Source organism: Hyperolius riggenbachi, chromosome 6, assembly GCF_040937935.1.
Source record: "Hyperolius riggenbachi isolate aHypRig1 chromosome 6, aHypRig1.pri, whole genome shotgun sequence".
NCBI lineage: Eukaryota > Metazoa > Chordata > Amphibia > Anura > Hyperoliidae > Hyperolius > Hyperolius riggenbachi.
In genome coordinates, this window is record NC_090651.1 from 232447811 (window position 1) to 232473833 (window position 26023).

At 46.2% G+C, this 26023-nt stretch overlaps 1 protein-coding gene across 6 annotated transcripts in view; it reads left to right on the forward strand.

Moving 5' to 3' along the window:
• Positions 1-26023, forward strand: part of KCNAB2 (potassium voltage-gated channel subfamily A regulatory beta subunit 2) — a 420882-nt gene that overhangs the window by 306176 nt on the left and 88683 nt on the right. For all 6 annotated transcript variants that reach the window (XM_068240498.1, XM_068240500.1, XM_068240499.1 and 3 more), the window contains one exon: positions 12352-12395. In XM_068240498.1, coding sequence (XP_068096599.1) covers positions 12352-12395 — 44 coding nt within the window. The remainder of the gene's footprint in view (positions 1-12351; positions 12396-26023) is intronic.

The window sequence follows — 26023 nt, forward strand, 5'->3', positions numbered from 1 at the left end:
ATACACTTACACTGAAAGCAAACACCAAGCAGATCCAGCTAACAGCAGTTCAGTTTCACAAAAGAGCAAGCAGATTTATTAATTAAAGCAAGCAAAGCAGACTCCTCACAATCCAATAAGTCTGCATAGTTGGAGCAGCCTGTGAACACCTGCAGCCTGGGCTGCTATACCATACACTGCTGCCAGAATAATGAAAGTTGAGAGAGACACTGCTCACTGCTCTTGCCGACAAGTTCCTTCTCTCAGGCAACTTAGTGGATGCAGTCTGCTCTCCTCTAGAGTGAGGTGATACATATTGTGCATGCGGCCGGTACCTCCGCCCACCTCCGGCAACCTCCAGCTGCACCAACTTGTCCCCCGGCTCAGGATCTTCTGTCGCTCCATACTTCCTCCTCTATCAGGCCAGTATATGGCCACAAGCTCTGCCCACCTCCAGCAACCTCCAGCTGCACCAACTTGTCTCCCGACTCAGGATCTCTTGCCACTCTTCCTTCAAGCTCCTCAGTGTATGCAGTCTGCTGTGCATACCGCCGCTAGCTCCGCCCACCTCCGGCCTCTGCACTAGCTTGTCCCCAGTTTTGGATCTTCTTCTGCTGTTGCATGCATTCCATTTGCTATCCCCAGATGTGCACTGCTATGTCATGCGTGACCTAGACACACAAGCACCGCCAGATCACGCAGTAAGAGCACCAGTGACAAAAGACAGGGTGGATCATGGCTGGAAATGGGGGGGGGGTGTGGCTGGGACTTACTGCGTGCATGCCGCTGCTAAACTGGTAAGAACTTCCCCTGCCCGCTCTGCATTTTACATTCAGACCATAAGACACGCTGACTTTTATCCTCTACTTTTGGCCAAAGAAAAGTTCATCTTATAGTCTGAAAAATACGGTATGTCACAAGAGAATATTACTGTTGTTTTTGCAAATAAGGGCTTTTAATTATTGATTATAGTATAAAAACAAGACGAATGGCCAAATTAAAGGAGTACTGTAGGGGGGGGGGGGTAGGGGAAAAAAAGAGTTGAACTTACCTGGGGCTTCTAATGGTCCCCCGCAGACGTTCGGTGCCTGCGCAGCCACTCACCGATGCTCCGGTCCCCGCCTCCGGTTCATTTCTGTAATTTCTGACTTTAAACTTGGAAAACCACTGTGCCTGCACAGCCGCGCCCTCGCTCCCGCTGACATCCCTAGGAGTGTATTGCCCAGGCCCAGTACGGTCTGTGCCTGCGCAGTACTCTTCTTGTAATGTCAGTGGGAGTGAGGACACGACCGTGCAGGCACAGTGGTTTTCCAACTTTAAAGTCGGAAATTCCAGAAGGAAACCAGAGGCGGGGACAGGAGCATCGGTGAGTGGCTGCGTGGGCACAGGACGTCTGCGGGGGACCATTAGAAGCCCCGGGTGAGGTCAACTCATTTTCCCCCTACCCCCCTACGGTAGTCCTTTAAATATGTGAGTTTTATTTACAGTAGCACATTTTCTTTTAAAACTACAATGCTGAAAACTGAGAAATAATGATTTTTTATTTTTTTTTCTGTTTTCCTTCTTATTCCTTTTACATAATAATTCTTAGCGAAAAGTACCACCCAAAGAAAGCCTAATTTGTGGGCAAAAAAAAAAAAATTATATATATATATATATATATATATATATATATATATATATATATATATAATTTTGGTGTGATAAGCAGCAGAAAAGTCATTGGTGAATGGATGGTAGGAAAGGATATCTGAAAATTGCTGTGGTTTTTAAGGGGAAATAACCTGTGGTAGGGAAGTAGTTGGTTTAGTGATATGAATTGTTCAATATTCTCTGTAAAGCACTGTGGCATATGTACCAGTACTGTAAGAAATTTGTAAAATGAAAATACGTGAGTGATTTTGCTTTAGTGACATATAAGAATCCTCATGACTCTTCTTTAAAATTGAGCTGCTTGCATTTCTGAAACTGCAAATTTCTTTGACATAAAGTTTAACTGCTTCTTGTTTTTCTCTCATTTACACTTTTTATGTTTGACTGGACTATACCTTTATCACCTCATCTAATTATCTATTATTTTCACTTGGAATGATTTCTGTATACTTCGTCTTGTCTTAGCAACACTTCAGAGAACTGAGAAATGTCTCTACATCTGCTCACATTTGATGCCTGAAGGACATAATTAAACTCTTCCAGCAGCATGTGTAGTGCGGAGGAGCAGGCTTTGCCTCTCATTCAACCTCTGGCAGCTTGGCCAGGGCAAGGGGATTGGATGGCGTAATCTCATGATTCCACTTAATACACTGATGGGCATAACAGCAAGCATCTGTTTTACCAAACTGACTTGTTTACCTTCATCTCTACATTCACTTCATTCGTTTTTGACATTATAGAATCTACACACGTGTCTTGTGCATCATTTTCACTTGTGAGTAATTTCCAAATCAATTGATCACACCCTGAAAAAGAGAGATCATATCAATAGTTTAGCCTCAACCTCTCTCCTAACCCTTTCCATTCATATGTTACACCACTGCCACTTGGTGGTGCTGTTGCTTAATAAAATCTGGCACAGCATCAGCCCCTTTAGATCCAAAACTTTGATTGCCAATGGCCCCATCCTCAATAAGTTACATGGCCGCATTTGAGCTCGTCACTTGGGGCACCTTTGCCGGATCTATTCCAGCACAGTGTCACCCTTTGTGGAACAAAGTGTCGGACAAAGTCCGAAACTTTTATCCCCTCTGGAACCAAGCTGCGCCTCGTAATTATGCTGTTACAATGCAGTGGGGGGAGCTACAGCACACAAGCTGGTCCTGGCCCCGTCCCTGATCCCGGGTTTCCTCCTAGCTCTAGTGTAAGGAAGTAAAGACCCTACGTGTCCCGCCACTGCAGCACTTTCTGAATTATGCACATCAAATAAGTTTTGTGAATCAAACCCCCAATGTTGGTACTGATCTGTTTCCAATAGCCCTCATTATGTAGCTTAAAGAGAGATGAAATCAGCCCTGTGGCTGCTATATTGTTTCTATGAAAATAAGAAAGTGTCTTACTGGCAAATCAGTTAACCACCAAGGGATACCACCAAGGGATTTTCTTGTGATCGGTGCTGCGTGTGCTCTCCAGCCCGCAGCACCGATCAGGAAATAGCCAGGGCGATCAGACTTACCACCTTTTTTCCCCACTAGGGGGATGTCCTCCTGGGGGGGTCTGATCGCCGCCGGCTTGCTGCGCTTTGCGGGGGGGGGGGGGGGGCTCTTCAAAGCCCCCCTCCGCAGCGTTTTCAGCGCTCCGTCCCTCTCCCTCCTTCTCCCTCTTCCTGTGTGCTGCGCAGGACGGATATCCGTCCTGCGCATTGAAGGATAGGCTTCAGCCTATCATATGCCGGCGATCCCCGGCCAATCAGAGGCTGGGGATCGCCGATCTACGCCACGGCGCTGCTGCGCAGCAGCGCCGTATGATGTAAACAGCGGGGATTTCTTCCCCACGTGTTTACATTTTGCCAGCGAGCCGCGATCGGCGGCTCTCCGGCTGTTCACGGAGACACCCTCCGTGAACTGACATGGAAAGGCCGCTCGATCGAGCGGCCGTTTCCATGGTAACCCACTTAAGACCTGCTGATGCCTATGGGCGTTAGCTGGTCCTTGGGTGCCGCCATAGCCTACAATGTAATTATTGGCTATGGTGGAGTCGGTAGAAAAATCACCTGACTCACTCACTTTATGAAACCTTTGATTCTGACTCCAGGTACCCAGAATTGCTCAGACTCCTTGACTCCAAGTCCAGCCCTTGCAGGGCTATAGAGTGGATACAAAAATCATCCAACTCTGACTCCTCGGTTTATGAAACCTCCAACTCCAGGTACTAAAAATTACTCAGACGCCACAGCCCTGGTGTTGGGAGGATAATTTGGGTGCTGGGTGCCTGATTTCAGTGAGAATATTGGAAACACTTTCACTTCCCTATATAGACACAGCCACTGCAGCCCAGTTTTTGGCAGCAGCTGCCTCAATTACAGGCTCATAGCCATTGCGACTCTGCAGTGGCTTCCGCTTCCATACTGCTTCCATACATAATTTGGGTGTGGGGAACAATATCTAAACTCCCTTGTGCCCATTATACCTGGTGCCACTTTTAAATGTGCTCCTTACTGGTATATTCATTTTTGCTCCAAAAGATGTGTTACGGCTTTTATTCAGGGCATGTCTTCTATTTCCATGATCACCAATCTACATTTATTCTTGGGGAAAAAATCAACATTTATTCAAATGTAGTCATGTCATCCTATTCTGGAGCATCATCATAACTCTTCAAACTCTGAATGCCACCATGAAATTCTTGTGACTGTTTCCTTCCTTTTTCTATATACTTTGGGGGTTTCTGCTTTACTTGGTGAAGGGTCTATCTGTCTGTCTGTCCTGCTGTTTTGTATTCCTGTTGATTTTACTTTTTACATCTATACTGTAGCTGCCTGGTTTCTATCGAAATTGACTGTAACTTGAGCATATTTTTGCGGTAGATCTTCTGTTTGGTTGAACATGGTGTGAGTTACTCTATTCTTCTACACCCAGCATAATCTGAGTAAATAGAAACAGGTTTTTTTTTTTTTTTTACTAAATAATAACTTTGTTTTTACCTGAAGAGGGGGGGCCTCCCTTTCCTCTTCCCCCTCCCCTCTCCATAGGATAGCACATACAGATCGGTCAAACGTGTAACTGTTGAGAAAACGGTTTCCTGAAATTGTGGACATCAGAAACTAATCTTAGTAAAGCTCTTTATCAATCAGTGTTTTTGTATTTGTGAAAAAAAAATCAATTAAAGAGGTCTGGAACTCCGTCATAACATTCAATAAGAATGTGTTTCCCTACTTTTTATTACTTCTACAGTTATCATAATTGCTTTTGTGCATAAGTCTGTTTACAAATTACAAGTTTCCAAAGTGTGGTTTATCGTGCCCTAAAAGCTGTCAGTGCATTTTATTCAAACTGCTTTTTATTATATATTAACATCTTCTAATGAGCCAGTGGCGTACGTAGGGCATTTGACACCCGGTGCTGGGTATTATATGACCCCCCCCCCCCCCCAAAAAAAAGTAAAGGGGCAAAAAATGGGTGGCGCTAAAAAAATGGGCGTGGCCATGACTGGATGAGGGCGGAGCTAACTGTAATTTAACGTGAACCCGGGTGAGAGTGATATAGAGGCTGCCATATTTATTTCCTTTTAAACAATACTAGTTGCCCTGCTGATCTATTTGGTTGCAGTAGCGAACTGAATCACACCAGAAACAAGCATGCTTGTTCAGGGTCTATGGTTGAAAGAATTAGAGGCAGAGGACCAGCATGGCAGTCAGGCAACTGATATTGCTTAAAAGGAGATAAATATGGCAGCCTCAATATTATTCTCACCTCGGGTTCCCTTTAAAAGTGCAACGCAAAGACAGTGGACCCAAGTTTTGGTGACCCTTTCCCCAGAAAATTCACATACTTGTGCAGGTTTTCTCAAGAAAATAAATGTAATGTGTGCAGATTTGCCCAGAGAATACGTCCAATCATGTCGGCAGATTTGCCCAGAAAATACATGCAATCATGTCGGCAGATTTGCCCAGAAAATACATGCAATCATGTCGGCAGATTTGCCCAGAAAATACATGCAATCATGTCGGCAGATTTGCCCAGAAAATACATGCAATCATGTCGGCAGATTTGCCCAGAAAATACATGCAATCATGTCGGCAGATTTGCCCAGAAAATACATGCAATCATGTAGCAGATTTGACCAGAAAATACATGCAAACTTGTGGCAGATCAGTCCAGAAAACACTTCAATCGTGTAGCAGACCTGGCCAGGACATAAACGCTACACCTGGCTGCTAATATAAATTTAAAAAAAAAATAATAAATTTACTCACCTGCAGCAGAGCTCCTGTTCCGGCCTCCGTCCGGTGCGCAGCTCCCACGATCCTCTGCAGCCAGCAACTGAAACTCCCAAAGTCGCCAGAGCAGGGTTTCAGACATTATACTATAGCCCTGCTCTGCCGCTGCGGTGAACTGACACGGCATCTATTAGATGCCGAAAGTCAGTTCACGCTGGGGGGTGCTTCAGCACCCAAAGCACCCCCCCGGTGCCGCCATTGTCCCCAGTATAGGTAGCTAGCAGTTGCCCCCAGTATAGGCAGCATAGCTGCTGCCCCCAATGTAGGTAGTGTTGCTGCCCCCAGTGTAGCTAGTATAGTGGCCCCCGTACAGCTGCCCTCCAGTATAGGTAGTATAGTGGCCCACAGTTTAGATAGTATAGTTGCCCCCAATGTAGCCTCCATTGTAGCTGGTATGGTGCCCCCCCCCAGTATAGGTAATATAGTGGCCCCCATAGTTGCCCCCAGTATAGCTAGTATAGTGACCCCTAGGCCCAGTGTAGCTAGTATAGTGGCCCCCCGTTTAGCTGCCCCCAGTATAGTGGCCCCAAGTTTAGGTAGTATAGTGGCCCCCAGTTTAGGTAGTATAGTGGCCTCCAGCTTAGGTAGTATAGTGGCCCCCAGTTTAGGTAGTATAGTGGCCCCCCGTTTAGCTGCCCCCAGTATAGTGGACCCCAGTTTAGGTAGTATAGTGGCCCCCAGTTTAGCTGCCCCCAGTATAGTGGCCCCCAGTTTGGGTAGTATAGTGGCCCCCAGTTTAGCTGCCTCCAGTATAGTGGCCCCCAGTTTAGGTAGTATAGTACCCCCCCCCCCGTGTAGCTAGAAGGAGGGGTGACAGCAGGGATAGCGGTGGGGAGGGGGGGACATATCTCCCCCCTCCCTAACCTGGGTCCCCTCCTTCTGCCTCTTCCCCCCCCCCCCAAAATGTGGGCAGCGGGCAGCAAACAGGGCGAGCAGGCAGGCGCGGTGTTTACACACATTGTAACAACATTGGAATGTAAGCAGATACTGTTATCTACAGTTTGGATGCGAATTTGAAGCTGAGTAGCAGGACAAAGTGCTTTACTTAACCATTTCAGTGATGATCTGCTAAAAAAAAAAAAAAAAAAAAAATTCTGGGATAGTAGCTTTCAAGCTGTGAGGAATCTTTTAGAGCAAAGTAGATATGCTGGCTTTCAGACCACAGAGTTAGCAAGCTTCTAGCTCAGATAGTAACAGAACTGGAGTTCAGACAGGAAAATCTCATCACAACACATTGGGCTTGATTCTCAAAAGAGTGCTAACTGTTAGCACGGCCGGTTTCGCGCGCAAACGCAAATTTTCCCACGAAATCACTATCGTTTTCGCGTGAAAATTCCATTATCATTTTGCGCGTGCAATGCGAAAATTCGCACGAAAACGGCCGTGCTAACAGTTAGCACTCTTTTGTGAATGAAGCCCATTGTTTATATATGAGGCGGAATTATGTATTCCAGGCAGTCTGTCCTTCTGTGTGGTTGTACATGTGTGCTTATGTTTATTTTGCTGAATACTATAATGGGTTACCGGTAACTTAGCTCCTATCCTGCTCAGTTTTCAGGCATAATTGTTATCTCTTGCCAGACTGCAGCATCTTTTTCACTGGAAGACAAGTTGCCAGAGCAATGACCTGTTGACAGAGTGATAGTAACGTTGTAAATATTCTGGCCTGTGTATTTATAATTGGGATATTTTTGACTATGTAGCTGGTCACTGTATCACAATGCATTCATCAGGCTTGGGTCCGGAGTGGGGGCCTTCTTTATCTCTTTTAGAACTCATCCAAACTTGCATGCCATTATTCATTTTTCTTTTTCTCCTGCTTTCACACCTTATCAGTCAAGTACCCTTTAAAGAGACTCTGTAATAAAATAAAAACGTCCCCTGGGGGCTACTTACCTCAGGAGGGGGAAGCCTCAGGGTCCCAATGAGGCTTCTCCCATCCCTGTAGCTGCAGGCAATCCAACGCTGGCTCTCCCGAATCATCCCACAATCCTGGCTCGACAAGCCTGACAAGGCTTGATATATTTACCTTCCCTGGCTCAAACGAGGGCACTGTTGCAGCTCTCAGCACGGAGATAGGCGGAAATTGCAGATCTCTGTCGGGTCCGCTCTACTACGCAGGCGCAAGAGACTTGCGCCTGCGTAGTAGAGTGGAACAACAGCGATCGGCTATCTCCGAGCGGAGAGCCGATACTGTGCCTGCGCTGGAGACAGGAAGGTAAATATTTACATCCCCGCTGTTCAGAGGGGCACAGACAAACCGCCATGGGACACAGAAGGACAGGGGTAGCCTCGATAGAATCCGGAGGCTTCCCCCACCCAAGGTGAGTACCCCCCCCCCCCGGGGACATTTTTTTAATTACAGGTTTTCTTTAAGCCACCAGCAAGCAAGAAAATACTCAGAATGCTTTTGATATTACTTTTACTCATACTTTTTGGTAATTTAACAATTGCAGACTGCTGAAAAGTTAATTTAAACAGAATATGAAATATCTCCTTGGAGTAAACTTAGGACCAAAGGTGAATTGAATAAGAGCCTCTGTGTCTTTTTGTGTGAGAGAGGGAAAGATTCACTTACAAGTAGAAAATCGTGTGAAAATATTTTATCTTTCATAATTGTTGTGAAGACAGAAGAAGGCTCTTTCTAACAGAATCGCTTCCGTTTTCTGAAAGCAAAAGCAGCATGTAATTCTGTAATTGCTGGTCAATTTTTGATGCTTAAACTGCTAATCAATATTCTGAAAGCTTGGATAAGAATGATCAGTGAGATGCAAATTATGTTTCCTTGCATTCAAATTACATGTAAATGTTATGCAGCTTGAACTTGGACCAAAACAATTGACAGGAAGTTATTCTGATATTTATATCTGATGTTTCAAGTTACACATAATATTGATGAAATTTGAACGTTCTACTATGTTGTTTAACCACTTCACCCCAAGGCGGTTTTCGCCTTTCAGTGCTCATCCCTTTCATTTGCCAATAGCTTAATCACTACTAATCTCAATGAAATGATCTATATCTTGTTTTTTTCACCACAGATTGGGCTTTTTGGGGTTGATATTTGTTTTCAGTAATTACTTCATTTTCTATGCATTTTAAAGGGAAATGCAAGGAAAAAATGCACTATTTCTCCAATTTCATCCCCTATTCTTTTAATATAAACACTGCTACTGTACATACAACCCACACATTTTATCTGCCTATTTATCCTGGTTATCACAAGATTTTAACCACTTCCGGGTTTTGGGTGGTTTGGATGATCAGTGCTGCGGGGACTCTTCAGCCCGCAGCACAGATCAGATAGCAGGCAGGGCGATCAGACTTCCCCCCCTTTTTTCCCCACTAGGGGGATGTCCTGCTGGGGGGGGGGGGGGGGGGGGGGGGGTCTGATCGCCGCCTCGCTGCTGTGCCTAGCGGGGGGGGGGGGGGGGGGGCTCCTCACACCCCCCCCCCCTCCGCAGCGCTATTCCTCCCTCTGCCTCCTTCTCTCCCTCCCCTCTTCATTATGGGCTGCGCAGGATGGAAATCCGTCCTGTGCCGCCTCAGATAGGCTTCAGCCTGTCAGATGCCGGCGATCCCCGACCAGTAAGAGGCCGGGGATCGCCAATCTCCTTTACGGCGCTGCTGCGCAAGAGCGCCGTATGTATGTAAACAGCGGGGAAGATGTTCCCCGCGTGTTTACATTTACCCTGCGAGCCGCGTTTGGAGGCTCGCAGGGTGTTCACGGAGACACCCTCCGTGAACTGACATGGAACGGCCGCTCGTATGGAAACTGCTTCAGGATTCAGGGGCGTACTTATGCGTACGCAGAATCCTGAAGTGTTTAATTATGTCCCTAGTACAAAGTATGGTGACAATATATCATTTGGAAATAAAGGTGTATTTTTTTTGAGGGGGGTCACTATTTTCACGTGCAAGGGGATGCACGTGCGGGAGCGCGCACGGGGATGCACGTGCGGGAGCGCGCACGTGCACCCACGATGCACGTGCGGCAGCGCGCACATGCACCCACGGGAGCGTGCACAGCGGCAGCAGCGCTGTCTGACTTATAAAAATGTTTTGAAGCCATTAAGAGGCTCTAGCACAGGGGTCCCCAAACGTTTTGAACCGAGGGCGGGGTCAACGTACTTCAGACTGCTGGGGGGCCGGAACATACATAAACTGATGTAGAAGTCTTTGCGGGCCAGACAGTGAAACATACCCAGATGACAACCTGCAGTGGACAGCAGTGTCACCTGATGTGGAATTTGATTGGAAACCAGCGAATGACTGCTTTCTGGCTTCCATGTGGATGGGTGGTGCCAGCACTGCTATTCTATATGTGGACCACCAATATTTAAAGATGTAGCTGACCTCATCTATAAGTAATACAATTTTTGTGAGGGGGGCCGGTAAAAAAAGCCTCAGGGGGCCACATTTGGCCCGAGGGCCTTCGTTTGAGGACCACTGCTCTAGCAGGACGTTTTTATAAGTCAGCATGTCATTAAGTGGTTAAAGATGTTTTGATACCTCTTACCTATGTAATCCTGGCTGTTTTATAACAAGAATACTTGTTTACTTATTCATTATTGTAATTTGCTGATACAGTCTATCTGGCTATATATTGTATGTTTATTAAGATTTTTTCCAATAAACGTTCTAAATGAAACAAAAAAAGTATTGATGAAATTTGAATGCAAGAAGAAGTTATTTGCATCTCATTGAACATCCCTAAGCTTGGAGACTGTTATTTTTGCAAGGCTGTTGTGTGCCGTTAGTCCAGTCTCTGGCATGCCCCTTTTCAGGATGTTGGAGTTGAGCAGAATGTAATAATATCACTAAATCACTATTTACCCACAATTCCTAGAAATACAGTGTATAACAGAATTGTCGCTCAAATGGCCCATACTCACTGGCTACAATTGTCGCCGCAACACGCGGCGCGCGCGTGTTGCGGCGACAGGTCGCCCGTGAGTATGGGCCGTCGCACGGGCGCGCACCCCGAACTGTCGCCCGTCGCTGATGTCGCCAGGCGATTGAAAGTTTCAATCGCCTGGCGACAGTCGCCGCTGCACCTCCGCCGCAACTGTCGCTAGTCCGCGTGAGTACGCGGACTAGCGACAGCAACCTCCATTGAGGTATGCGGAGCTTCCGGCGGGGGGAGGAGGAAAGTCGGCGACAGCTTCCGTCGCGCCGCTGGTCCCTCTTCCGCGTGTGTACGCGGAGGGACCTGGCGAGGAGCTGTCGCCGGCCTGTCGCCCACACGCTCACGTGTGCTGGCGACAGGCCACTTTTGCTGCCCGTGAGTATGGGCCATTAGGCCATGTTCAGAGTGGCTGTTGTTTTGCGTTCTCTGTGACAGCAGGATTGCAACTCAGCGGATCGGGAAAGCTGAGGGGCAGGTTTTACTTGCATTGAAGCATGTGGTAAATGAAAAGTATGCTTCAATCTTACTGCTAACATGCGCTTAGTGTCAACGCACTGCACAGCTTGTTATACTCGCATTGCGTTGGATACAGTGGAGCATACAGTCTATGTTAACACATGTTTTTAACCGATTATGCTGCAGTCTCCCATCACACTGTGAATTTCACATAGGGGTTGCATTGCAGTGTGGTAAGCCGCATTACAAAGTGGCCATCTCTTCGCACCACTGTAAATGTGGCCTTAGAGCTTGTTTCCACTAGTGCAGCGTGCGTCTCGCTGGCACTCAGCGGGTGGGCGGGATCGCAGGCGAATCCCATGAGCCGTGCCATGCACGGCTATGGGATTTGCAGCCTCCGCCGCAAATTCTGCGGGGGGTTCCGGCCGAATCGCTCCCGCAAGCGATTCCACCGCGGTGCCGTCATCCCCTATGGCAGAGTTTCCCCGTGCGATTCATGTGCGGGGAAACTCTGCGGTATCGCGGCGGAAACTGCAATAGTGGAAACGGGCCCTAAATCATGTAGTACAGTTAATGGCATGAAATGTACTCTGTGACCTGCTGAGGAAAATATCAGTGCTTTATAATTTAATAATTATGATCTTTTTGGTAAAGTAACATTTTCATTTTGAGAAATAAATATAAAGGTATTTGCTTGCCTTTGCAAGCATGTGCGTGTGTTTTTGAAACAATAAGTTTCCTTTGAGTTGATACTTCTCGACTTTCTCTCACGATCCTATTGCAGCACCAGTCCCAAAAAAAAAAGAAAAAAAAAAAGACAAATTAGATATTAATCAAATATTAACTTCTAATTCACTGCAGCTTAATTTCAATACTGTAATGTTTTTGCGTACTAGGTGGTGGTAAAAAAGTATTATGCAAATAAGGAGACAAAAAAGAGAACTCCTGAGGAAAGTTTACAGTATCCAGTGCTTTTTAGCATTAGTAAAATATTTTACAGGTTAGGATGGTTACTGTATAGTATGTTATATGAATGTTGTAATATGCATTTAAGTAACATCTTTGTCTTTTTCAGAAACTTAGGCAAGTCTGGCCTAAGGGTGTCCTGCCTCGGCTTAGGTAAGTAAGACAAGTTATTCATGTTTATTGTTTACAGATTTGACTCTGTGCTCATGTGACTGCTGCTGTGCTCTTTTTCTCTGTCCCCCATTTGGTACTGCTTATGAGGTGCTATGTTGTAGATCAGCCATGTCCAAAGTCTGGCCTGGGGGCCAAATACGGCCCACCAAGCCTTCTCCAGTGGCCCCCAAGCTTTCCTCACCATTTAAGTACTTGATGTTGCTCTGCCTCCCTCATTGCTGTCCTGTATGTAGTCCTATAGAAATTACTACTGGACTACAAAAAATGGCTTCCATTTGCACACTTATTTTTCATACTCTATGCTCTGGTGGCCCTTTTTTGTAGTCCTATAATAACTGTTATAGGACTATGTGACTGCAGGAGTCCCAACTGAGTTGAAGGAGGATAGAAGGCAGAAGTAGTGAGTGAGGGTGTGAGAAAGTGTGCGTGAGTGTGTTTGCGCGTGCACAGGGGGGAAGAGGAAGAGGCGGAGAGGGGGATGAGATGGAGAGGAGAAAGCACAGCGATGGACAATAGGGGCCACAGCGGGAGAGGAGAAGGAGACAAAGAGGGGACACATGGGGAGAGGAGCCATCATATGGAGAGGGGAAAGCACGGAGGGGGACAGAAGCAGGCAAAGGGGGGCACGGGGAGAGGTGGCACCAAATAAATTGGAGAAAGCACAAGGGGGACAGATAAGTCATGGGGAGGAGAAGGAACCACTGAAAGAAAGGAGAGGGCACAGAGGGGACACTGGTGCCACTGAGCGGGTCACAGTGGAGTAAAAAAAAAACCTATAGTCCCTATCTAGTTTGTTAATCAGGGACAACCAGTACAATGTGCATAGTGTATATAGCAGCAATCAGCAAGCATTATGTTTAATTTTATGAGACAGGAGAGGGCACAGAGGGGACACTGGTGCCACTGAGGGGGTCACATTGGAGTAAAAAAAAAACCTATAGTCCATATCTAGTTTTTTAATCAGGGACAACCAGTACGATATGCATAGTGTATATAGCAGCAATCAGCAAGCATTGTGTTTCATTTTATGAGTTTGCCCCCCCCGCCCCCAACAATTTCAAGAACAGTGCTATGGCCTTTGGTCGAAAAAGTTTGGACACCCCTGTTATTATACAGTGTGCTACAGCCTCTTTTCAGCTCCGTTTGGGACAATGTACCCTGACTATACAGCCAGACATCGTGCAATGCTGAATGGTGCTTGGCAGTCCAGGGCTGAAGGAAAGCATGTATACAGCAGCCATCACATGACAGTGGTATATATTTGAAGTGATCCTGTAGTGAGGGGGATACGGAGGCTGCCATATTTAATTTACTTTTAAACCATACCACTTTCCTAGCTATCCTACTGTCTGAATAACTCACCTGCAACAAGCATGAAGTTAGTGTTTTCAAACTTTAGTCAGAGCACCTGATGTGTATACCTAATGAAGGTTTGACCCAAGGTTGCCTTTTTTTGATGTGCCTTGTTTTATTGTGTTCCCAACACAGACATCTTCATAGAAATGATGCTGCTTGCATTATCCGTGTTATGCAGTCACTTATTTACCAAACTTTTATCAACCCTCAGTATAGATCCTGGCGGGGGAGGGGGGGGGCTTTGGAGGAGAGAGATAAAATGTGAGGTGCCACCTGGGGGGTTAAGGGTTAGGCATCGGTAGAGGGAGGTTTAAGGGTTAAGTATCAGTAGGGAAAGGGTTAAGGGGTATGTATCAGTAAAGGGAGGGTTATGTGTGAGAGTAGAGTTAGGTCAAATTATAGGAAAATATTAGTAAAGATTTTACTATCAGAAATAAGTATTAGAATATCGATAATTTTACTGGTATTCTACTAGCAACAATCCCCATGCACCATTTTTTCAAAGCGTCTTTATTACATGAATGTGGAATTTTTGCCTTACCTCATGCTGTGCCTGTCCATATCTCAAAACATTCCCCACTGAAGTCTGTTCTGCTAACTCACAGCTCTGACAGGCAAAGCCAGGCTGAGTGTTTATGGGGAAGTTTGATGGAGAAACTTCAGAGAGTGACCTTAGTTTAGAGATGGCTATATCCTTACAAATTGTGTGCTCTAAGAATCTCACCATTTAAGTTTTGAATGATGTTCTCCTTTAAGAGCCATTGTGAAGTGATTAAGTGTCTAATTTAAACTTGCTTTGAAGTTTACAAATACTTTGAATGGACTGAGCACTGACTAAAAATAACATTTGAATGTTTGATCCTTAACCACCTCACCTCGAAGGGTTTAAAAAAAAATATCAATTTTCACCTGTCAGTGCTCCTTCCATTAATTCACCTATAACTTTATTACTACTTATCACACTGAAACAATCTATATCTTGTTTTTTCCGCCACCAATTAGGCTTTCTTTGGGGGGGTACTTTTTGCTAAGAATTGTTTTATTCTAACTGCGTTTTAACTAGAATAATAAGAAACAAATGGAAAAAATGTATTATTTCTCAGTTTTCGGCCATTATAGTTTTAAAATAATACATGTTACCATTGTTAAAATCCACACATTTTATTTGCTCATTTGTCCCGGTTATTGCAACGTTTACAATTTTACCCTAGTACAATGTATTCAGCCAATATTTTATTTGGTGTAGGTAGTCCCAGTGTAGGTAGTAGAGCTGCCCCAGTGTAGGTAGTAGAGCTGCTCCAGTGTAGGTAGTCCCAGTGTAGGCAGTATAGCTGCCCCAGCGTAGGTAGTACAGCTGTCCCAGTGTAGGTAGTCCCAGTGTAGGTAATACAGCTGCCCCAGTGTAGGTAGTAGGCTGCCCCAGCGTAGGTAGTAGAGCTGCCCCAGCGTAGGTAGTAGAGCTGCCCCAGCGTAGGTAGTAGAGCTGCCCCAGCGTAGGTAGTAGAGCTGCCCCAGTGTAGATAGTATTGCTGTCCCAGTGTAGGTAGTATTGCTGCCCCAGCCTGCTCCCCCCTCCGCTCCCGCCGCTCGTGCATTCTTCTGAGCTGGCGGCCGCTACCGCCTCCTCTCCTGCGTCAGGTGTCTCCCCGCCTCCTCTCCTTCTGTAGTGCTACAAGAAAATGGCCGCCGATGTCCGCATTTGTGGACATCGGCGGCCATTTTCTTGTAGTACTAAAGAAAGGAGAGAGCGGAGCGGTTGCAGGTGCTCAGGGGGTGTTTAGACAATTTTAGGGGGTGGCGCTGCCCATGTCCAATAGGAATTTTTACACACTATAGACAGACAAGGGCAGGGGTGGAACTGGAATTCAGAGTTCACCCCAGCAGAAATTCGTTGAGTTCTCCCTATGTTTCCCCCCACCCCACACGGTCTGTCACCATTGTTCCGCCAGCCTGCAAATGTAGGTCACTCAGAACTCTAAAGAAGAGAGGGCCCCTTTATTGGAGACAAGGAGAGTAAGGAGTTGGGGGGCCCCTGAGACTGCTCCTACTATTCTTATGCCTCTAGAAGAGGGCTTACTGGACAGTGGTATGCTGGAAGCAAAGCCATGGACTGTATTAAAACCGTGCCCCCATGGAAGGCAACTTGGTGCTGTATCTTTATTGATTAGTGTTACATTAGCTTCCTGTTAAACGTGTTACCGTTGTTGTGCTGAGCAAAAGAAAGTTCTCCTAAGCTATAACATGATACAAGTCTTTCAGGAATCACTGAAAATAAAACAAAGTTCCACCGCCTTAAACAATTTCCAAAGACGCACATATAGTCAGAATTCATCTTTTGCTTGATTGTAATGCTGTAACAGCAGCTGAATATATAGAAAAGGCCCTGCACAAGGTTTCTAAGTATTGCCCTTCCTCAGGTGTCCAGCTGACTAAAAAACATACATAGAAAATACACCCTCTAGAGATCAGGCTCTAGCTTTAACCTATTAAAGAAATTCACACAGGTGAAAGCAGTACTGTAGAATACATGTTACATATAAAACACTGTTAAAGTTATTTGGCTTTAGCATCTCCAGGTTGTCCATCCAGTGTGCTTCTCTCTTAGTAATAGGATACCACAATCACTTCCCTCTGGTAATTTAATATTTTCAGATATGCAACACTTCACTTTGGTGGCATTATGGCCTGCTTCCTAAAGTGTAGAGACAGAGGTGATTGATCATGTCTTAATACAGTAGCTTGCAAAAGTATACGGCCCCCTTGAAGTTTTCCACATTTTGTCACATTACTGCCACAAACATGAATCCATTTTATTGGAATCCCACGTGAAAGACCAATACAAAGTGGTGTACACTTGAGAAGTGGAACGAAAATCATACATGATTCCAAACATTTTTTTACAAATCAATAACTGCAAAGTGGGGTGTGTGTAATTATTCAGCCCCCTGAGTCAATATTTTGTAGAACCACCTTTTGCTGCAATTAACGCTGCCAGTCTTTTAGGGTATGTCTCTACCAGATTTGCACTTCTAGAGACTGAAATCCTTGCCCATTCTTCTTTGCAAAACAGCTCCAGCTCAGTCAGATTAGATGGACAGCGTTTGTGAACAGCAGTTTTCAGATCTTGCCACAGATTCTCGATTGAAATTAGATCTGGACTTTGACTAGGTCATTCTAACACATGGATATATTTTGTTTTAAACCATTCCATTGTTGCCCTGGCTTTATGTTTAGGGTCATTGTCCTGCTGGAAGGTGAACCTCTGCCCCAGTCTCAAGTCTTTTGCAGACTCCAAGAGGTTTTCTTCCAGGATTGCCCTGTATTTGGATCCATACATCTTCCCATCAACTCTGACCAGCTTCCCTGCCCCTGCTGAAGAGGAGCACCCTCAGAGCATGATGCTGCCACTACCATATTTGACAGTGGGGATGGTGTGTTCAGAGTGATGTGTAGTGTTTGTTTACCACCACACATAGCGTTTTGCATTTTGGCCAAAAAGTTCCATTTTGGTCTCATCTGACCAGAGCACCTTCTTCCACATGTTTGCTGTGTCCCCCACATGGCTTGTGACAAACTGCAAACGGGATTTCCTATGCTTTTCTGTTCACAATTGCTTTCTTCTTGCCACTCTTCCATAAAGGCCAACTTTGTGCAGTGCACGAGTAATAGTTGTCCTATAGACAGATTCCCCCACCTGAGCTGTAGCTCATCCAGAGTCGCCATGGGACTCTTGACTGCATTTCTGATCAGTGCTCTTCTTGTTCGGCCTGTGAGTTTAGGTGGACGGCCTTGTCTTGGTAGGTTTACAGTTGTGCCATACACCTTCCATTTCTGAATGATCGCTTGAACAGTGCTCCGTAGGATGTTCAAGGCTTTGGATATCTTTTTGTAGCCTAAGCCTGCTTTACATTTCTCAATAACTTTATCCCTGACCTGTCTAGTGTGTTCTGTGGACTTCATGGTGTTGTTGCTCCCAATATTCTCTTAGACAACCTCTGAGGCCGTCACAGAGCAGCTGTATTTGTACTGACATTAGATTACACACAGGTGCACTCTATTTAGTCATTAGCACTCATCAGGCAATGTCTATGGGCAACTGACTGCACTCAGACCAAAGGGGGCTGAATAATTACGCACATCCCACTTTGCAGTTATTAATTTGTAAAAAATGTCTGGAATCATGTATGATTTTCGATCCACTTCTCACGTGTACACCACTTTGTATTGGTCTTTCACGTGGAATTCCAATAAAATTAATTCATGTTTGTGGCAGTAATGTGAAAAAATGCGGAAAACTTCAAGGGGGCCGAATACTTTTGCAAGCCAGTGTATTTTCCTGAGAATTGTACGCGAAGTATGCTGGTAGGCTCCTTATTTATTTATTGATTGATTGTATTTATAAAGCGCCAACATATTACGCAGCGCTGAACATTAATTTAGGTTACAGATAATATTTAGGGGTGACATACAGCAATATGAAAATACAGGAATACAAGAAAACCAGATCACACAGCACAGTATGAGTACAAGGTAATGCTTAGTCAGTCACTGAATGGAGCATGAAGATTAGGCAAGTTAGGTTCACTCAGATGCATAGCATGGGTTCACAGTAATGGAGGTGCATGACCAGGTAGGACACAAAAGGAGGGGGACCCTGCCCAAAGGCTTACAATCTAGAAGGAGAGGTAAGGACACGAACGGTAGGGGACCAGAGTTCAGCTGTAGGTTTAGAGCACTTGTGAGGTGTAGTAGCCCAGAGTGAAAAGGTGAGTTTTGAGGGCTTTCTTGAAGATGTTGGAGGGGGCTGCCCTAATGGGTGGAGGTAGGGAGTTCCATAGTGTTGGAGCAGCTCTTGAGAAGTCCTGGAGGCGTGCATGGGACTGGGTGATGCGGGGGGGGCGGTTAGGCGAAGTTCTTTGGAAGAGCAGAGTGAGCGGCTAGGTGTGTACCTCTGAGTAAGATCGGAAATGTAGGTTGGACAGGTTTTGTGGACAGATTTGTAGGTCAGACACAGTATCTTGAATCTGATTCTAGACTGGATAGGAAGCCAGTGGAGGGATTCTAGGAGGGGATCTGCCGTGGTGGAGCGATGGAAGTAGTGGATAATTCTGGCTGCCGCATTCATGATGGACTGCAGTGGGGCTGTTCGGGTCATAGGGAGACCAGACAGCAGGGCATTGCAGTAGTCAAGGCGGGAAATTATGAGGGCAGGGATGAGGAGTTTGGTGGTGGCAGACGTCAGGAAAGGGCGAATCTTACAGATGTTACGAAGGTGGAAGTTGCAGGACTTTGTGAGGTTTTGGATGTGGGAAGTGAAGGAGAGTGCGGAGTCCAGGGTGACACCCAGACAACGGGCTTGAGAGGTAGGGCGAATGGTAGTGTGGTTAACAGTGACATGCACATCTGGGAGGTTCGTGGATGGCCCGGGTGGGAAGATCATAAATCCCGTTTTGTCTAGATTTAGTTTCAGGAACCTAGCGGACATCCAGGAGGAGATGGCTGATAGGCAGGAGGAGACCCTGTCCATGGTAGTGGTGGATATGTCAGGGGCGTGGAGGTAGATCTGAGTGTCATCTGCATACAGATGATAGTTAAAACCCATGGAGGAGATAACCTTGTCAATGGAGGATGTGTATAGGGTGAACAGTAGGGGGCCAAGGACCGAACCTTGGGGGACTCCCACTGAGAGGTGGTTGGGGGTGGACGAGGACTCATTGAAGGCGGTTGTGAAGGAGCGGTTGGAGAGGTAGGATGAAAGCCAGGACAGGACGAGATCATGAATGCCCAAGGACTGGAGGAGTACGGGATGATTGACTGTGTCAAAAGCTGCTGAAAGGTCAAGGAGGAGGAGAATGGAGTATTTACCTTCAGCTTTAGCTAAGGCAAGGTCGTTGACCACTTTGGTGAGAGCAGTTTCGGTTGAGCGGGCAGGCCGAAATCCAGATTGCAGTGGGTCTAGCAGTGAGTTGGCATTGAGGTACTGGGTCAGGCGTTTGTGAACCAGACGCTCAAGGAGTTTTGAGGCAAAGGGGAGGAGGGAGATAGGACGGTAGTTGGAGAGTAGCGAGGGGTCAAGGGAGGGTTTCTTGAGCAGGGGTAGTACAGTGGCCTGCTTGAAGTCTGAGGGGAAGGTGCCTGTGGATAGGGAGAGGTTGAACAGGGTAGTGAGGACTGGAGCCAATTCCGTGAAGTGAGGAGGCTGGAGTAAATCAGAAGGGATGGGGTCAAGGGGGGGGAAGTAGTGGTATGGGAAGTCTGCAGTAGGTGGTTGACTTCCTCGGTGGTAGTAGGAGTGAAGGATGTGAGGGGAGGATAGGGCGGAGGAGGAGCTAGTTGGGAGGGGGTGGGAGGTGAAGATTGGAGATTGGATATTTCCTGGCGGATGGAGACAATTTTGTTGGTGAAATGGGTGGCTAAATCTGTGGCAGAGAGGGAGGAAACGGAGGGTGGGGGGGTGGGTTTAAGCAGGGAGTTGAAAGTGGCAAAAAGACGCCGGGGGTTTGAAGCTTGTGCTCCGATGAGCTTGGTAAAGTATTCCTGCTTCGCATGAGCAAGGGCAGTGTTGAACTGCTGCAGGTTGGTCTTGTACTGTAGGAAATCCTGGTTAAGTCTAGTTTTTCTCTATTTCCGTTCAGTGGCGCGTGTTTTCCTCTGGAGGTTGCGAGTATGGGTAGTGCGCCAGGGCTGGGGGTTAGGGGGTCGGTTGCGGCGAAAAATTGGTGGAGCAGCTTTCTCTAGGGCTGAGGAGAGAGTTTGGCGATACTGAGCTGCAGCAAGATTAGGACAGGTTAGGGTGGGGAGAGTGGAGGAGAGGGCATGGAGGGGGTCAGCAAGGACACTAGGGTTGAGCTTGCGTAGGTCTCGCTGCCATCGACCAGGTGGGTGGGTGGGTAATTTGGAGGTGCCTTCCGTGAGGAGGTTGAAGGTGAGAAGGTGATGGTCTGAGGGTGGAAAGGGTGCAATGTCAAGGTCTGCAATGATGGTGGATTTAGTGAATATAAGGTTGAGAGTGTGACCTGAAGTGTGAGTGGGGGTGTTGGCGTGTTGTACTGGTCCAAGTGAGTTGGCAATGGTGAGTAGCCGGGTCACAGCGGAGCTCTGGGCTTCATCGATGGGAATATTGAAATCCCCAAGGATGATGGTGGGGAGGTCAGAGGAGAGGATGTGAGGGAGCCAGGAGGCAAGGTCATCGAGAAATTGTGGGGTGGAGCCCGGAGGGCGGTATAAGACCGCAACAATGGCTGGGAGGGGGTGGTAGAGGCGGATGGTGTGGGCCTCAAATGATGTGAATTGTAGAGAGGTAGGTGGGGTGAGGACACGGAAGGTGCAGGATGGTGAGAGGAGCAGACCCACCCCTCCCCCGGTCCTGTTTTCTGGTCTGGGGGTGTGACTGAGGTTAAGCCCCCCGTAGGAGAGGGCAGCCTCTGCGGCAGAGTCAGAGGGGGTGAGCCATGTCTCAGTGAGTGCGAGGATGGTGAGGGATTTGGAGAGGAAGAGGTTGTGGACTGCTGTAAGTTTGTTGCAGACGGATCTGGCATTCCAAAGACCGCAGGGTAGGGGGAGTATGTGTTTGTGGGTGGGATGGATGGAAATAAGGTTGGAGCGAGGATGGGTGTTGAGGTTATTTGTGGACAGAGGGCTGTGATTTGTATAAAGCAGGTCAGCAGGGGATGCTTGTCTGGCAGCAGGCTGTGGCCCAGAATTGGGTGATATATCACCAGCTGCAAGTAAGAGTAGGCGGGAGAGAGTGAGCAAATGTGAATGGGATTTAAATGTTTGTGAGGTTTTTGAGCTGCTGGAGGGAGAGAGAGATTTCAGAAGAGCTAACAATTCATGAGAAGGTGAGGAAAGCAGAGCAAGTGAAATGAATATGGAGTGTGGTACACTGGGAGGATGCATATTGCAATGCAACTTGTCGATGTTTGCAGACAGGCAGAGCGTAAGAAAAAGTGCAGTAAACATGGTAATGGTCTCTGATTATAACCAGGAAGTTTCCAACCACTAAACAGTTTATATGAGTATGCAGTTAGTGCAAGCAAACATGTGTAAAAGAAGAAGCAGAGTCTACTTGGCTGTGCAACATATATCCAGCAGTGGCATTTTTAGCAATAGCATTGGAGGCAGTTGTGGATGCAGAGTAGTAGTACCCGTATTTCGCGCCGTATAAGACACTCCAGAATATAAGACGCACCCAGGTTTAGAGGGCAGAAAACAGGGGAAAAAAATATAAACTAAACCTGGTGCGTCCATATTTCAGGAGTGTCTTATACATGACCTCCCCCAAATGGTGTCCTCCTGTGTACCTCATGTGCCCTCTTATCTCACCCTATCTACCTAAGTAGTCCTGTGGTCTTCCCTTGTGTCCTCTGCTCTCCCCTCTGTGTCCTCTGGTCTCCCCCCTGTGTCCTCTGGTCTCCCCCCTGTGCCCTCTGCCCCCCCCCCTGTAGTTACCCCCCTGTGGTCTCCCTTGTACCCTGTGGTTGCCCTCCTGTGTCCTCTGGTCCTCCCTGTGCCCTGTGGTTGCCCCCTGTGTCCTCTGGTCCCCTCCTGTCCCCTGCGATTGCCCCCCTGTGTCCTCTGCCCCCCTGTGCCCTGTGGTCACCCCCGTGTCCTCTGGTCACCCCTGCGATCGCCCCCGTGTCCTCTTGTCCCCCCCCCCGTACTCTGTGGTCCCCCTGTGTCCTTGGTCCCCCTCCTGTGTCCTCTTGTCCCCCCATGTACCTTGTGGTCACCCCCCTGTGGTCGCCCCCCTGTGTCCTCTTGTCCCCTCTGTACCCTGTGGTCCACCTCCTGTGTCCTCCTTTCCCCTGTGGTCCCCCCTGTGGTCGCCATGCTGTGTCCTCTTCCCCCCCCCCCCCCCCCCCAGCGTCCTCATGTGTCCCCGCTGGCCTGGCCTGCCCCTCGCTTATGTCTCCGGCCCCCCTGCTTAGGTCTCCGGGTCCCCTGCAGTCAGCGGCAGCAGCTGAGCTTAACTCCTCCATGTGTCCCCGCTGGCCTGGCCTGCCCTCCGCTTATGTCTCCGGTCCCCCCGCTCATGACCCCGGGTCCCCTGCAGTCAGCGGCAACAGCTTACCTCCTCCATCTTGCCCGCGACGATTGAAGACATCCAGCTCCCCCGTGCGTCTTCCTCTAGTGCCGGCTTCTAATGACGCGTCATTGATGACGCCTCATTAGAAGCCAGCACTAGAGGAAGCCGCACGGGGAAGCCGGATGTCTTCAATCGCCGCGGGCAAGATGGAGGAGGTAAGCTGCTGCCGCTGACTGCAGGGGACCCGGAGACATAAGCAGAGAGACCGGAGACATAAGCGGGGGGAAGGCCAGCGGGGACACATGAGGACACAGGCAGGGAATCTCTGATGGCGTCGGGTGGGCGGGTCGTATCGGCGGGGACGTGGAAGTCAGAGATTGCCTGCCTTTGCCGTATAAGACGCAGGGACTTTTTTCTCCCCATTTTTTGGGGAGAAAAAGTGCGTCTTATACGGTGAAAAATACGGTAGTTTCCAGCAGAGTCCTGTGGCTGTTGAATCCTGTTTGAATTCCTGGGTGAATTCTTGGTAAATTCTTGGTAAGTTGTAAAGCACTTTGTAATAAATGGCACTTAGGAATTAAATGGCACATGTGACCTAGGCCACGAGTGACCAAGCTCCAGCGCTTAAATAGGTATGATAGCTGCCATGGCTGAATTGGAAGTGATTCTCAATTAGAAATTGGGAAAACAGTTCAGCTGAGGATGGGAGTGGCTACCAAAAACCAGGCCTGCTGTAATAAATAAAATACTTAAATTTATATTAAACAATCTTAGTAGCAATGTATGCAGCAAGCATACCAATTATACAATGAATGTTAAGGTGGCCACAAACGATACAATTAAATAATCAGATTTTACGGAAATTCGATAAATATGATCGAATCTCCCTAAAAAAACGAAAGCTTTTTTTTTTTTTTTTCATTAGACTAAAAAATCCGATCATATTTCCCGTTGTTTTCTATTTTTATCAATCCGGAATGCTGGAAATTTTTCTTCAATCTTTCTAAAGATTATATGGTGTGTGTTAGAGTGTCAGTTTATTAATATACACACCCTAGCAATTTTCTCAGTTTCCAATCATTTTTATCATAAGTGGGGAAAAATTGAGCATTTGTGTGTGGTACATTGGTCAGATTTTTGAAATGGTCAGATTTTTGAAATTTTACAATCAGTCAGTGTCAGTTTATTAATATACACACCCTAGCAAATTTCTCAGAGTTTCCAATCATTGTTATCATAATTGAGGAAAGATTGAGCATATGTGTGTGGTACATTGGTCATATTTTTGATATGTTACAATCAGTCAGAAAAAATTTACTGCAATTCTTAAATTGAACAGATATTTAAAAAATGGTATAGTTTGTGGCCACCTTTACTCTGATGTTCAGTGATTTGCATCCAGACCCTCTGTGAGGTGTAGCCCACATAGACCAGACTGCATGGGCATTTAATGAAGTAGATGACCAATACAGAATTGCTGATGAAAAATCTCATATGTGAATATCAATCTCAGACCAAGGATGGGTGACTGACTGTGGTGTCTGTAATATTCCCTGAGCATTGCTGACAGTTGTGTGAGGGGAATGTGCAATGGACATGGGGACCCAAAAGTCTCTTCATGCCTTCCTATATCTGTTCTCACCAATATATCTTTTAATCACTTTCCTTTCCATTACACCACTGCCTTGAGATAGCTGGGGATCAACTTTCACCAAAAACAAATAATTTAAAACCCTCTTCTCAATATTTCTGACTCTCTGCACAAAGTAGCGATTTGTCTAAAATACAAATATCTGAGTAAAAGCGGATTGTGCCATAGATGCTGGCAACGTATGCGGTTTCACCATCCGAGGCACAAACCCGTCAGTGTGAACACAGCATAACGTTTTGTATACATCCTTGATTAAAGTACTATTGACCCTACCACCTGACAAACTGTTTTGCCTTTTTGTTACATATTGTTTGCAATGTGAGGCACAACTTAAAGAGGAACTGTAGTGAAAATAGCGTAATGAATAAAATTGTTTATCACAATATTAATTTATACATTTATTTACTCAGGGTTTGCCCATTGTAAAAACTTCTCACCCTGATTTAAATTCTGAAAATTATCACTGATTGGAGACATCTTTAGTACTGCCAGGTGATCTGTACAGAATGTTCGATTACTGAGAGATTTATGCACTGAGGGAGATATTGATTGCAGTTGGAAAAAGCTTTTATTTCCCACAATGCAACAAGGTTCACAGACAGCAGACTGTTAGGCCCATGGCTGTGATATCATACTGTGGGAGGGGTTTCACCACAATATCAGCCATACAGATGTCCCTGATGATCTAATTGATAAAAGGTAAAGATTTCTCATGGGAAAATAGGTATTGGCAACTGATTGGGATAAATGTCAATCCTCAGAAGTTCTTATTTAAAGAGACACTGAAGCGGAAAAAAAATATATGATATAATGAATTGGTTGTGTACTATGAATAATTACTAGAAGTTTAGCAGCAAAGAAAATATTCTCATATTTTTATTTTCAGGTATATAGTGTTTTTTCTAACATTGCATCATTCTCTAATATGTGCAGATTACACAACACTCAGCATTCAAAATAATTCTTTCAGAGCAGTCTGTGAACTAAATACCTCTCCTCTGGCAGAGGAAAAGTAAATAGTCCAGGAACAGTTGAGATAATAAAAGTCAGATAACAGCCCTCTCCACGACTTTGAAAGTCGCAGAGCTTAATTGCTTTTTTGCATAGAGATAACAACTGGAGTTTCTTAACTCTTCCTGTACTGGAAACAATTAGACTGATGTATCTGATCTTAATGTTTTATTTCTTAGCTGTACTACACATACAAATCATAATATCATCATTTTTTTTTTCCGCTTCAGTGTCTCTTTAAAGGGGATCTTTCGCGAAAAAAGTAGGCAGTTAGAAAATGTGACAGATGACAGGTTTTGGGCCAGTCCATCTTTTTAAGGGGGATTCTCAGGGCTTTCTTTGTTTTCAACAGCATTTCCTGAACAGCAGTTTAACTGCCAAAATAGCAAGATACCAACCGGCCTCCCTACTCACTTGCACACTATTATGTCAGTTAAATTTTGCAACTGTTGTTCAGGAAATGCTGTTGAAAACAAAGAAAGCCCTGAGAATCCCCCTTAAAAAGATGGACTGGCCCAAAACCTGTCATCTGGCACATTTTTTAACTGCCTACTTTTTTCG